The following is a 12842-nucleotide window of genomic DNA, read 5'->3' on the forward strand; positions in this document are numbered from 1 at the left end:
AAACGCTGGCGTTCGCTCCAGCTCACAAGGGCGCCTGCGCGTGACTCAGAGCTGACGAGAGTGGAATTGGCCAGAGAGGTAGGGTTCCCTGATGGTTAGAGAGCACCCGGAGTTGCCTCGGACCCTGCCTGCAGCCTTCCTTGGAGGAGGTTTCTACAGGATAGTACCCTTTTCCCTTTAGAGTTTCAGAGCCCCAGACCCAGTCCTAATGCCCAGCTCAGACCGAGTCACTGTCTTGCCCAGCAAGCATACCAGATAAACACAAACCCGTCTCCTGGTGCTGCAGGCCTCATCCAGTCTGGCACCCACCTTCCTTTCCAGACTTATTAATGGCTAATATGATAACAGCGTATGCTGTGCGCCAGTGCTGCGCTGAGCACTCTAGAGTTATTATCTAGTTTGATCCTTGCAATAACCTGGCAGGTGGGGCCATTATCAGCCCTATTTTACAGATGAGGAAACTGAGGCAAACAGGTTACATAACTTGTCTGGGGCCACACAGCTAGTAAGGCAAGATTACTGTCTGAGGACATGTTTGAACTCAGGTCTTCCTGACTCTAGTCTCCTGTTCTATCCACTTCACCTCCTCATTGTTCCATTACTAGGCAAACTACCAACTACGCGTTGCTTCCTCGGCCCTCTATCTGCCGCCTCCCGGTGTTTGCCCAGCCTCTGCCCCCTGCCTGGAATGCCCCCCCCCCGCTGCCTCAGCTTGGGCTTCCGCGCGTATCCTTCGGTCTGCCTGCAGGTCACAGGTCTCTTGGTAGCAGGGGTGTCTCTCTCACTGCCAGCATGACTCTGGTTCCTGGGGCTGAATCGCTTAAGTGAATCAGAAGGCTTTGAATGGTCCGGCATAGCGATGATACAGTGGAGCCCCTTTGTGTCACCGATCCAGACATGGGGGTCCCCGGGATCTGTCCAAGGTCCCACGGGGTGGACCCTGCATTGCAGAGGGGGCTCCTGAGCGCCAGGCCCGAGCTCTTGCTGTGATGCTCCTCATCAGCTGGAGCCGCCCGCACTCTGCATCTTCCTCTCAATTTGGTCTTTCCAGCCAATGACAGCTCCATCAAGTGTTTCTATCAAATTATGGCTTCCCACATCCTTGTACAAGCATGGGAAGATCCTGACCCGTGCAATAGGATTTCAGAATGTCGCCGTGCTTTTCCCCGGCCTCACCCGGACTCTGTAGTTGACTAGCCTGGGCCTCAGCGTGGCCCAGGTGACTCGATGCCCTGCTAACTGTGACTGATGGAGAGTCCACATTGCTTAGGGAGGCGATGAGACTTGGGAGGCTCATCCGGAGGACGGCTTTATGGCAAGCTTGGCTTTCAGAAGGCAGAGCAGGCCGGTGTGCCAACGGGAGGAAAAGGGGCCCCTGCCTTTCTTGGTCAGCGAGGAGCCGAACCCCCACGTTTCATCTGTTTCCCAAGATGCACGTGAATATGGCAGTGCAGATGCTTGTGACCAGGGGTGAAAGGGGTCATGAAGTGGGGGGGGGGGAAGGAACACGAAATGGTCCTGAAATGTAGAAGAATCATGGGGAGAGACTAGAGGCAGGGCAACCAGGTGGATGTGGCCAAAATCCAACTGGGAGGTGATGAAGACCTCTCCTTGAGTGATGCTTGTGGAAGCAGAGAGAAGGAGAGATAAGAGAGAGGACTGGAGAAGTGAGGTGAGTGTGGACACTGAGGTTTCAGACCTGGGTCACTGGGAAGATGGTGATGCCCTCAGAAGCAGAGAGAATCTAGCAACAAGGAAGGGTTTGGGAAGAAAGCCAAGGAAATGAGTGCCATTTGCAAGGGTCCAAAGACGACCCGTCCCCTCAGGGCACTGACATCTAACCTTTGGATAAACCCTTAGAAGAGAGAGGTCAGTACAAGATCATTCAGGTTGGGGAAGGAGGCCCCGAATCCTGGGGCTTCTTTTAGATGGATCCTTGCCAAGGTTTGTGGAATTGAATGGGCAGCCACCCGCCCCCACTCCCTGTGCTCCTCAGATCCCTCTCTGATGCATAATAGGCACTCCCTAATCCCTTGTAGAATTCAGTTGGATTCCTTATCTGACCTGCTGTCCTCCACAGCCAAAAAGACTGAGGGCTTTCTCCATCCCGAGGTAGCCATTGACCATTAGTATCTGGCTCACAGGGTCCTCACCAGAGAGTTGACTCTCTGGTCCCCCTGCCCTTGAGGCCCTCTGATCTCCAGCCACCAGTCTCCTTGTCTATAAAATGAAGGTTCTAAGGTACCAGACAGCTCTACATAGCCCTGGGATCCTGAGTCATTGTGTGAGTGGGTCAATAAATGAGTAATGAATCAATTCTTTTTAAGTGCTTGCTCTGCACCTGGCTCTGTGTTGGTGGCATCATCCACCCAGGGCCTCCCAGATCACAGGGTTGTTATGGGATTGCACTGAGACATGATGCGTGTAGAGCCTTATACTGACAGCTTCCGTGGTGGCTGGGATTGCAAGTCCTTGAGCTGGTGAAGACAAAGCAGCCTCCTGTCTGAGAAAGAACATCTGGAGGCCAAGGGCCTGGGTCCCAGCACAGGCTCTGCTGCTGATTCACTTTAGGCCCATGGCCGGCTCAGTCGCCGTCTCTAGACTTTACATAACATCATGAGGTCCTGGCTTCCCTTCCAACTCGGAATCCTCCAAATGTGGCCTGGGCTCTGGCAGTGTGGATTCTAGACTTTTTGTTTCAGGCAGCAGTCCATCCCATCCAGCCCCTGGGCACCTTGGGGGATTGTGGGGGCTCTGTTTATTTGGAGAGCCCCAAGAATTCTGCTGTTATGTCAAATCCTGGAGAAGGACGGCCTCTGGGGCAGGGCAACCTTCCTTGAAGTAGGCACGATGGAGAAGATGAGGCGGGAAGCTGCCCTCTCCCCCACTTTGATCCAGGCTTCATTGCCCCAAAGTCTTAAGCCAAGAAGGGGAATTGGGGCTCTTCAGCTATTAACTTCAGCTAATAACAGGCTCGTGTCATTCGGAACTGGACATGCCGAGTGCAGCTGAGGAGGACAGAGCCCTCCCCCAATCCTTGAGCCTCCCAAGCCGGGTTTGGGTAGAACAGAGAGTTCAGACCCAGCATGTCCAGGCCTTCCTCGCTCTGCCCTCTGTCAGACACTCCCAATTCCTGCCCAGCTGTCTTGGAGCTACTTGGCCACAGCGCACCCTTTCCCAGCTCTGCGACTTTGGGCCGGCTGTCCTCTGAGCCTGGGTGTCCTCTGAACCTGGCTGTCCTCTGGGCCTGGGTGTCCTGTCCTCCTGGCCTGGGTGTCCTCCGGGCCTGGGTGTCCTGTCCTCCTGGCCTGGGTGTCCTCCGGGCCTGGCTGTCCTCTGAAGCTGGGGTGACGTCCGGGTCTGGCTGTCCTCCGGGCCTGGGTGTCCTCCGTTGGTAATAACTTCCCTTGGTAGCAAAGACAACCAGCCGTCAAGTCAAGGAGACAAGGGAGCTCAGAGAAAGGCACCGTGGACCTGCCTCACACCTACCAAGTACAGGCCAGGCACACACTGGCTGCAGGTGCTGTTCCTAGGTTAGCACAGTGGGGTGTGGGGCGTGTGTGTGTCTGTGTGTGTCTCTGTTTCTGTGTGTGTGCAAGTCATCTTGTATGAATCTGATAACAGCGGATCTTCTTATCACCTTCCTGCCCGTGCTATAAATAATAGCATGAAGTGAGGGTGAAATACACCCCCATTTTATAGATGAGGACAGTAAAGCTGAGAAAGGGTTAGGAGGCTTGTGTAGGGTCACACAGCTAGTGTGTGTGTGTCGGGTAGGATTCAGACTGAGGTCTTCCTGTCCTCAAGGAGAAGGGAGGACAGAAAAAAGAGACAAAGTGATAGGCAGAGAACCCTTGTTGTGACTGGCAGCCGTGGGCACACAAAGACGGGCCCGGGGACTGCCCTCCAGGAGCTCACGGTCTAATGGAGGACCACGCGGAAATAACCCAGCACAGAGAGAGTAGATGGAAGGTCCTCTCAGAGGGGAAGGCACAAAAAATGAACACCTCATGCCCAGAGGACAGCCAGACCCGGACGTCACCCCAGCTTCAGAGGACAGCCAGGCCAGGAGGACAGGACAGCCAGGCCAGGAGGACAGGACAGCCAGGCCCGCATGACACCCCAGCTTCAGAGGGTGGCCAGGCCCAGAGGACACCCAGGCTCAGAGGACAGCCAGCCCAAAGCCACAAGCTGGGAAAGGGAGCACTGTGGCCAAGTAGCTCCAATGTAGCTGGGCAGGAATTGGGAGCGTCTGCCAGAGGGCAGAGCGAGGAAGGCCTGGACGTGCTGGGTCTGAACTCTCTGTTCTACCCAAACCCAGCCTGGGAGGCTCAAGGATGGGGGAAGGGTTCTGTCCTCCCCAGCTGCACTCAGCATGTCCAGTTCTGAATGACACGAGCCTGTTATTTTCTCTGGCTCAAGGAGCTAAGTTGGCCTTTTGTCCCCACCAGAGGGTCCGTTGCTGACGCTTATGTTCCTACGTCCCCTTCCCTTCCAAATGTGCCCCCTTCTCTTCTCGGAGAGCCCTCCTTGATAACAATAAAAGGAGTTCAGCAGAACCAGCCTGACAGTGTATGCACTATGCTGCCCCCGTCCTCCCCCACCTCTCTCATCTCTGCTTTAGGGCCAAGCTCCAAGCTCAGTCACTGCGGGAAGTGCCCGGAGGGTAAAGGCAGAAGTGAAACTGTCCCTCCTTGTCCTCAAGGGCTCGAATTTCTACCAGTGGAGAAGAGAGGGCGGCAACATGGGTGCAGATGACTAAAGACAAAATATTGATGAAACATTCAAGGCCTTTCAAGAGGAAAAAGAGGTGGAGAAGGGAGCTTTCAAAAGGCATCTGCTAGTCAGTCATCAAGCATCTATTAAACACCTACTGTATGCCAGGCACTATGCTGGGGATACAGAGAAAGACAAAACCCTGACCGCTGCTCTTGAGGTGCCCCACCACCACCCCTGTCCAGTAAGGAAGACAACTTTTCAATAACTGTACATACCAGATACACATGGGAATGACAGACGTCACGGCAGGGGCAGTATCCGCCTTTCGGGGGGTCTGCAGAAGGTGAGATTGAAGCCTGAAGGGACTGGGAGGCAGAGGAGAGAGGGAGCCCCTGAGCCACGTGTGGAAGGAGGCTAGGGATTTGGCGAAGGTGGCAGTGAGACTGGACGACCACCCGTGTAGAGGCACGGGGGGATAGGATTGCCATAGAGGGGGACATACTGGCCGGCATGCCACAAAGAGGACTCGTGTGACAGATTGGAAAGGGAGCCGGGTTGGCGAGGGTCCTCGATGCCAGGCTGAAGATTCATATTTCATCTGAAGGGCAGTGGGGCATCACTGAACATCTTTGGGAGAGGGCGGTGGCTTCCAGGTCAGGGAAGGTGAGCCCCAACCCCTTCCCTGAGGGACGCCGTGCGCTTCAGGTGTCGGGTGTGGAGGGGCTGCCTGAAGGATGGATCGAGCCCGGGGTCACAGGTCACAGGGCCGGCGTCTTCGCCAGCGCAACCTGGATCTCTGTTCTTCACTGACTCAGTCTCCTACTAATCATCTGCTGCCATGCCACTTACACCGGTCCCCACCCCAACTAATTCATTAGCGATTGAGCGTGCACTCTATTTACATGGAGGTGGTTTAGAAGCTTCCAAGAGGAACCTTTTCAGGGGGGAATGAGTTCATCAGCTAAAGCCACTCCCAAGTTGCAGACGCCCTCTACCAATGCAGATGGGCCACGATCTGTAACGAATAGTCTTTGAGAGTTTCCTAGGGCCACAGAATGGTCGAGACACAGCCGGCGTGTGTCCGGGCGGCCATCTCTCTGTCCGCCGTCCTTCCCCACCCCCCGTTGCTGAATCGGTAAGATGAGCCTCTGTCCCATCTGGCCCCTCTTGGCTCTTCTGGACCACCCCACATTCCCAGAAAGCCTTTGTGTGGCTCCGAGTCTCTAGCCCACCCCCGTGGAAATTCTAGATGGGGGAGGACAGGAATGCAGACCCTTCTGGACTGAGAAGCTCCTCAGCAGAGACCCTCAGGCTGAGGCATTCTTCCGAGAGCTGCTGGCAAAGTCCCTTGTGACCCCGATTCTGGGATGAAAAGCAGTGGTGGCAGAACATGGGGATGGCACTCAGAGACATAAAAGGGTCTGCCTGAAGGTGGGCTGGGCGATTGAGGCCTTGGCTGCCAGGCGCAGCCTCAGTTGGGTGTGCCGGGGTGGTCCAGGGTTCTTCCTGACGCAGGAGGGAGAGTTCAGCTCCCCCACCCTCCCAGGAGAGAGCAGCCCCTGTTGTTCAGGTTCTGTCCCAGCAAAAAGTACACGAATAAGATCTGTGTAGCGACAGACATTCCTGTGGCCCTCGACTCATCACGACCCAAGGAGGTAGAGACCCTTGTGCCCATTTTACAGATGACAAAACTGGGGCTGAGGGAGATGAAGAGAGTTGCCTAGAATCACACAACGATTAAGTGTCTGAGTCAAGATCCAAACTCCTCCTGATGCCCTCTTACCTGCAGACCCCTGGGAGAGCACGGATGTGCCACAGCTGCCCAGAGGGAGAAACTGCCACGCGTGTCTGACTCACCACGTCCAGGGGGATGCGGGTGTCCCCAGGCGAGCCAGCCACCTGTGAAAAGGATGTTCTGCTCATGGCTTGTTCCCCGCCTCCCACCCCCAGTGTCCTCCCGCCAGGGCCGGCCACGGGTCCTTGCTCGGGTGGCTCTCAGAGAGGTAGAACAAGCGTCCTCTGAGGGGAGTGGCTTTCTTATTTCACTGAGGCCCCGGAAGAGCCCTGAGAGCTAAGATCCCTGAGTGGTGTCCCCTAGGTGGGAGGCCTCTCCACATCTCAGGGTATAGTGAACATTGGTCAGGAGCCTCCACTGTGCCAGGCACTGTGCTGGCTTCTGTGGGAATAGAAATAAAAACAGACCCCTCTCCTTTCCTCAGAGCTCATCCTAGACATGGGATACCACCCGGGCCCTGATAACCTGAAAGCACTCTCAGCAAGCTGGAGGGAGGAGAGGTGCTTTCTGCTGAAAGGACTAGCTTCCTGAAGGCTGCAACAGCTGAGCTGAGTGCTAAAAGGAGGAAGTGAGGAGTATGTTCCAGGCGTGGACAAGTGCATGGAGGTGGGAGACGATGTCTCTTGGAGAACGGCTAGTCATCTGGTTTGCCTAGGCCGTTAATTTAGAGCAAGAAGAAATCTTTTAGATAATCTAACGTAACCCAGTGGTTTTTTACAAATAAGGAAACTGAGACCCAGATGAGTGAAATGACCTTACCTGTGGTCAGATAACTTCTAAGTAGGATTTTGCTTTTGTGCGTCAGTTGTTGCAGTCATGTCCGATTCTTTGTGACCTCATTTTCTTGGCAAAGATACAGGAGGGGTTTGCCATTTCCTTCTCCAGCTCATTTTACAGATGAGGAAACTGAGGCCAACAGGGTTAAATGACTTGCCTAGGGTCACGGAGCTAGTAAGTGTCTGAGGCCAGATTTGAGCTCAGGTCTTCTTAACTCCAGCCTGGCACTCTGCCGACTGGGCTAGCTAGCTGTCCTAGAATGACCAGTAAAATGACCAGGATTTAATCCTAGGTCCTTTGACTCCAAATGCATGCCTTTTCCATGGTGCCATGCTCCATGCACATGGCTTATGGGACCTTCACTGGAGAGTGAGAGGGACCTAGAGTCTACCCTGGCCACCTCTCATGTTACAGGTAAGAAAACAGAGACCCAAAGTCACACGGGCAGCGAGGTGCTGAACCAAGGTTCCAGATCAGGTCTTCTGGTGACCATTGACTGTTTCGTTTTGGTTTTTTAATTGACATTTGGAATCTAAACCCCTTGATGTTGAGCGTATACCGTGACTGAGAAAAACATGAGGTGACCATAGTTGTGAGTGTTTGGTAAGCAGGAGTAACGTGTGAGGTTGCATTAGCAAGGCCTCTCTGAGAAAGCCCAGGAAGCCTGGGCCTCGAACTCCCCCTTCCTCTGTGTAGAGCCCTCCCTTCTGGGCCCTGCAGCCACACCCAACATTAGGCGGCTCTTAGGCTCTTGTTTCAGTGTGACAGCAGCATTATCATGTGATGGTCCCTTCACACACCACACACACACACACACACACACACACACACACACACACACACCCCGCTGCGCTCACAAAACTGCTGCCAAAGACATCATATCGTTTCTGTTTGTTATTCTTGGCTGACGGATCGCACTGATAATGCTCGATACCACATCCCTAGTGAATGCTTTCGTTCACACTCCAGGGGAATGCATCCGTGTTAAGCTAATATTTATCCAATGTATATCTCTTTAAAAAATAATACTGCAAATGAGGTGCTGTTGAACCGCTCGGTGTTTTTCTGGCCATAACAACATTTCCTTTCTGTGCAGCATCTGAACCCAATCTGAAATTACGATCCAGGCTAAAGCAGAAAGTGGCCGAGAGACGGAGCAGCCCCCTCTTGCGCAGGAAAGATGGCCCAGTGGTGACCGCTCTTAAAAAGCGTCCATTGGATGTCACAGGTACGTTAGAGGAGTTGTGTCTCTCATACCACACTGCTTCTCATCCTGAGGAAGGCTTCCTGGCAGAAAGTCACTTTTTCCTCTTTTGTGTTTTCTTCACCTTAGCCACACTTCTTTTAGTAGGATTTGGGTACATGGCTTTGACCATTTAAGATGAAGGTGGGAAGAGGCAGAATGAGGATGACCTGAGCTCCAGCCCCACCTTCTCCCCCAAGGGTTGGGTGGCCTCCCAGTGCTGGGGCTGAGCTGCCTTGAGAGACAGATGTTCAGATTTCTAGGTTCCCTAGAACCAGGAAATCACAGGTATGGCGCACAGTGAAAACAAAGTGAATGAAGGGCTGGACTGGATTTCCTTGTCAGAGGACCTCCTGAGGACAGCCGGGTGTGGCGGGAGCCTGGGACAGATCCTTTGAGGGTCTCCGGGCAGGTTTCTGCTGGTGTTTGACTCTTCAGCCCTGGGCACAGAAACGGCTTGGGCAGGAAACTGACCCGGGGCTGACCCTGGCTCGTGACATGAGGGCCTTTGCCAGGGACGTGTGGCTTGAGCCCTGGCCTGCCTTAAGTCTGCCTTCCTCAGAGCCAAGGCCCTGTATGGGGAGCCTGAGGCTCGAAGACCAAGCTTCAGACTTATTGATATCGAGTGCCATCTAGAGGCCTCGAGGCATAAGCACAGGGAAGGCTGAGTCCAGGCTTCCTGGCCTTCTCTTGTTCAGAAGGGAACGCGGGGATGGGACAGGATGGGGGCCAGAAAGCTTGACTGAAGAAGAGTGCTGGCTTCCAGGGGCAGGAACAAAGGCAGGGAAGGGGGTGTGCGCCCCCAAACCAGCAGGACCCTCCCAGGCTTTCTGTTGTCTCAGTGACTACGGTGGCTGGCTTAAGGATGGTGTCGGAAGAGCAGCGCATGGGTGCTCTGTGTGCCGTCCGCGGCCTGTGTGAACTCACAAGGTCCTGAGGGTCACTGACCGTACCCCGTGCAGCCTCCGCTTCCTCGCCACGTCTCCGGCATCCTTGGTTTATGCTCGCGTGTGCGTGGGACTGTGTGCACTGGTGGTGGCGGGAGTTCCCAGGCTTGCTTCAGATGCTAGAGGCTCTGGAGGATGGGGCAGCCTGTGATCTGGGGTGCTCAGGTGTTCAGACAGACTGAGAGAGAAATGACGTCAGCCTCTATTCACGTGTCCTCTGAGGTCTGCACAGCACTGCCCTTACAGCCGTGTGAGCGCTGCACCCATTGTGTGGAGGAGTCAGCCGAGACTCAGAGAGGCCTTCTAGCTGGTCACCTCTTTGCAGGAAGAAGGTTTTGCTAACCATGCTTATAAGAGGACAGCCAGGTGCTCTGTACTTCTGACCCCACTAGCCCTGTACTCAGAGGGTCTGGGTTCAAATCTCAGCCATGTCGTCCTGGGCGGGTCCTTTCTCTGCTCCAGGCTTTGGTATTCTCATCTGTAGAATGAGAGGTCCAACAGGATGGCCTCTGATGTCAGCCCTGAGCCTCCAGAGAATCTGCCCCTGGGTGGGGCCCAGTGGACAGCCAGACTGAGCTATTTTCAGATCCGCAGCTTTCTGCACGTGGTAGCTCCCAGGTGCAATGAATGAAACAGCACCCCGTTTGAGGCCTTGGGAGCCGGGAGCTGATGTGTCTAATTTGTCAGCAAGTTTTCCTTCAAGTCCTGGAGATGGTTTCTGCCATTTGCCCAGCTATTACATCGCCACACCTCCAGGCCCCTTGCTAGGTAACTAACCCTCGGCCCAGAAGATAGACACTGGAACCATGCCCTTTGTGAGGCCAGGCCAGCACCCGAAGCCATTCCCAAGACGGTGCTCCAGTCTCGGTCACTGCCAAATGGCTCCTGGCGCCAGACCCGTAGCGGATCCTGGCCTTGATGAGTGAGAGCCGAGAAAGGAAAGGGCAGCTCCCGAGGGGAGCCAAGGCTCGAGCTGGGACACAGAGGGCAAGGCGCTTTTGAACAGAGGGGGAGCTCCCCTCCATGCTGGTCTAAGAGCAAAGGCTGAGTTAAGTCAGGATTTTGTGAAGGGCTGTCGCGTTCAGGTCTGGGCCTGCCCTGGGATTCTGTGCTTCTGGTCCATGATTATCAGGAGGCTGCTGAGACCACCGTGAAGCATTCCAGACAAGAGAGTTGGAGGAAGAAAGGCCGGGCTGCTCAGCAAGATGGCGGAGAGGCCTCTGGGCCAAGGGGAACTCTGTGCTCCACAGTAGGTTGTCATAAGAGGTGGCTGGGCAGGAGAATAACATGGCTCTAATGAATAAGGAAAGTGAAATATGGGGTGCATTTACAGAGGGAGGCTGGAGGCTGCTGCAGCATGTTAGGAATGAAGGAGGCAAGGACTTGGGTTGGGATGGACTGAGAGGCTGGCCTTCTGGAAGAAGGCATGGCGGCCCATGGCAGATGACCACATCTAGAGCTGAAAGGGGCAGCGGAAGAGAGTGGAGAACTCTCCAGAGTTAGGGAAGCTGCTGGGAGGAGGGTAGTGGGAGGGGGAGACACCCAGTGAGGCATGTCCAGGAGAGGGAGACAGCTTGTGTGTGGGCAGAGCTGAATTAGGGCAGATTCCACATGTGAGTGGGACATAGTGGAGGCAGAGCTGGCCTCAAAGACAAGGGGACCTGCATTGGAATCTCACTTCTGACACCTCCTGACTGTAGCAGCCCCCTCACCTCTCAGTGCTCCAAGCAATTCTCTTAAGACCCTTAAGTCAAAAAGAAGCTGCCAACCTCTAGCAAGAGAGGGGGTTCCCCCACATCAGTAAAGTCAAAGATCTCATCCCAGTCCCCATCCCAACTAATAGTTTCCTTCTATCTGCATACAACATACCTACAGTCTGTACTGTGAGGTGCCAGGATTCTAATCCTGACATTTGCTTCAGAAAGACCATCCCTGCCTTAGCCAGAGGTGCGAGGAGGGCTCAGGGGGCCAGTCAGTTGCAGCACTCAGCCTGAGTCCCCTGGGGTATTGAGGAGGTCCATGACAACAGTTCAGCCTTCAGGAGATGAGCAGACCAGAAAAAGTGCCCTTGGAAGGCTTGAGGAGGGTGGCAACGTTCTTACTTTCCCAGAATTCTCTTCCGTCCAAAGGCTCTTCTTCAGTGACTGGCATTTTCCAGTCTGAGCGTGACCCTCAGTGTTACTGGAGAAATAGAAGCAAGCCCTTCCCTCCTTGGACTCAGAGGAAATGGCCTCGTTCCCTCTGATCAGCCCAGATCTCTGCCTCTCTCCAAGGCCCCGGGGACTCCAGAAAGGCTTGCTCCTGCGGGATGCAGGAGCCAGAAGGGGTTCTGGGCAGGGCTCCGTTGCCAAGGCTTCCTCAGTGAGGCTTTGATGTGTGGGTCGGTTCTGAGGCGCCTTGTGTCTGAGGAGACTGAAAACCCTGATCTTCAAGCAGTCAGCTCCTGGGCAGGAGGACCAAACCGGGCCCGGGGGAAGTTCTGCTGGGGTGATTCGTCCACTCTTTCCACCCCCTCTGGCCCCATCCCGTTCTTCCCTAACCTTTCTGTAGTCTTGGCTCGGCCACATGCTTTGTTTTTGTTTGCTTGGCTCAGTTATGTTTTGAAGTCACGCAGAACATTTCCATATCAGCCATGCTGTAAGAAAAATAAAAAGCAAGAAACGTAAAGAAAGTGAAAAGATTTTGCTTCAGGCGGCATTCAGACTCCATCAGTTCCTTCTCTGGAGGCAGAGAGCATTTTCCATCAAGAGTCCTTTGGGATTGTCTAGATCATTATATTCCTGAGAACAGCTACAATCATGACAGTTGATCGTTGTTACAACGTGGCTGTTACTGTGTGCAATGTTCTCTTGGTTCTGCTCACTTCGCTCAGCATCAGACCATACACGTCTTTCCGGATTTTTCTGAAGTCCGCCTGCTCATCGTTTCTTATAGCGCGATAGTATTCCAATGCATTCATATACCACAGCTTGTTGAGCCATTCACAATGGATGGGCATCCCCTCGATTTCCAGTTCTTGGCCACCACAGAAAGAGCTGCTATCAATAAGTTTGTACACGTGGGTCCTTTGCATTGATCTCTTTGGGATACAGACCCAGTAGAGGTATTTCTGCTGAACATATAGTTTGGAAATAACTTCCAGGCACCGCCCTCGCCCACATCATCAGCCTCCCCCTCCTCCTGAATTTACTTGGAGTATGTTTTGTACTGGTTGATCTGTGTACTGTGCTGTTTTCGCCATGCTCCTCGAAGGCAGGGACAGTTCTGGTTTTCTCTTTGTATCCTCTGTGTCTGGTGCATTAAAAGTTCCCTAATAAATGCTGGCTGAGTTGGGTCAGGTTGGTTGGGTCAAATGGAGTTG

The 12842-nt window shown here is 54.0% G+C and overlaps 1 protein-coding gene across 3 annotated transcripts in view; it reads left to right on the plus strand.

The window, feature by feature from the left end:
• HDAC4 (histone deacetylase 4) overlaps positions 1-12842 on the plus strand; it is a 290128-nt gene that overhangs the window by 205585 nt on the left and 71701 nt on the right. For all 3 annotated transcript variants that reach the window (XM_078154602.1, XM_078154603.1, XM_078154604.1), the window contains one exon: positions 8388-8519. In XM_078154602.1, coding sequence (XP_078010728.1) covers positions 8388-8519 — 132 coding nt within the window. The remainder of the gene's footprint in view (positions 1-8387; positions 8520-12842) is intronic.

The sequence above is a fragment of the Phascolarctos cinereus genome, unplaced genomic scaffold (assembly GCF_003287225.1).
Source record: "Phascolarctos cinereus isolate Bilbo 61053 unplaced genomic scaffold, phaCin_HiC Scaffold_5;HRSCAF=322, whole genome shotgun sequence".
Classification (NCBI taxonomy): domain Eukaryota; kingdom Metazoa; phylum Chordata; class Mammalia; order Diprotodontia; family Phascolarctidae; genus Phascolarctos; species Phascolarctos cinereus.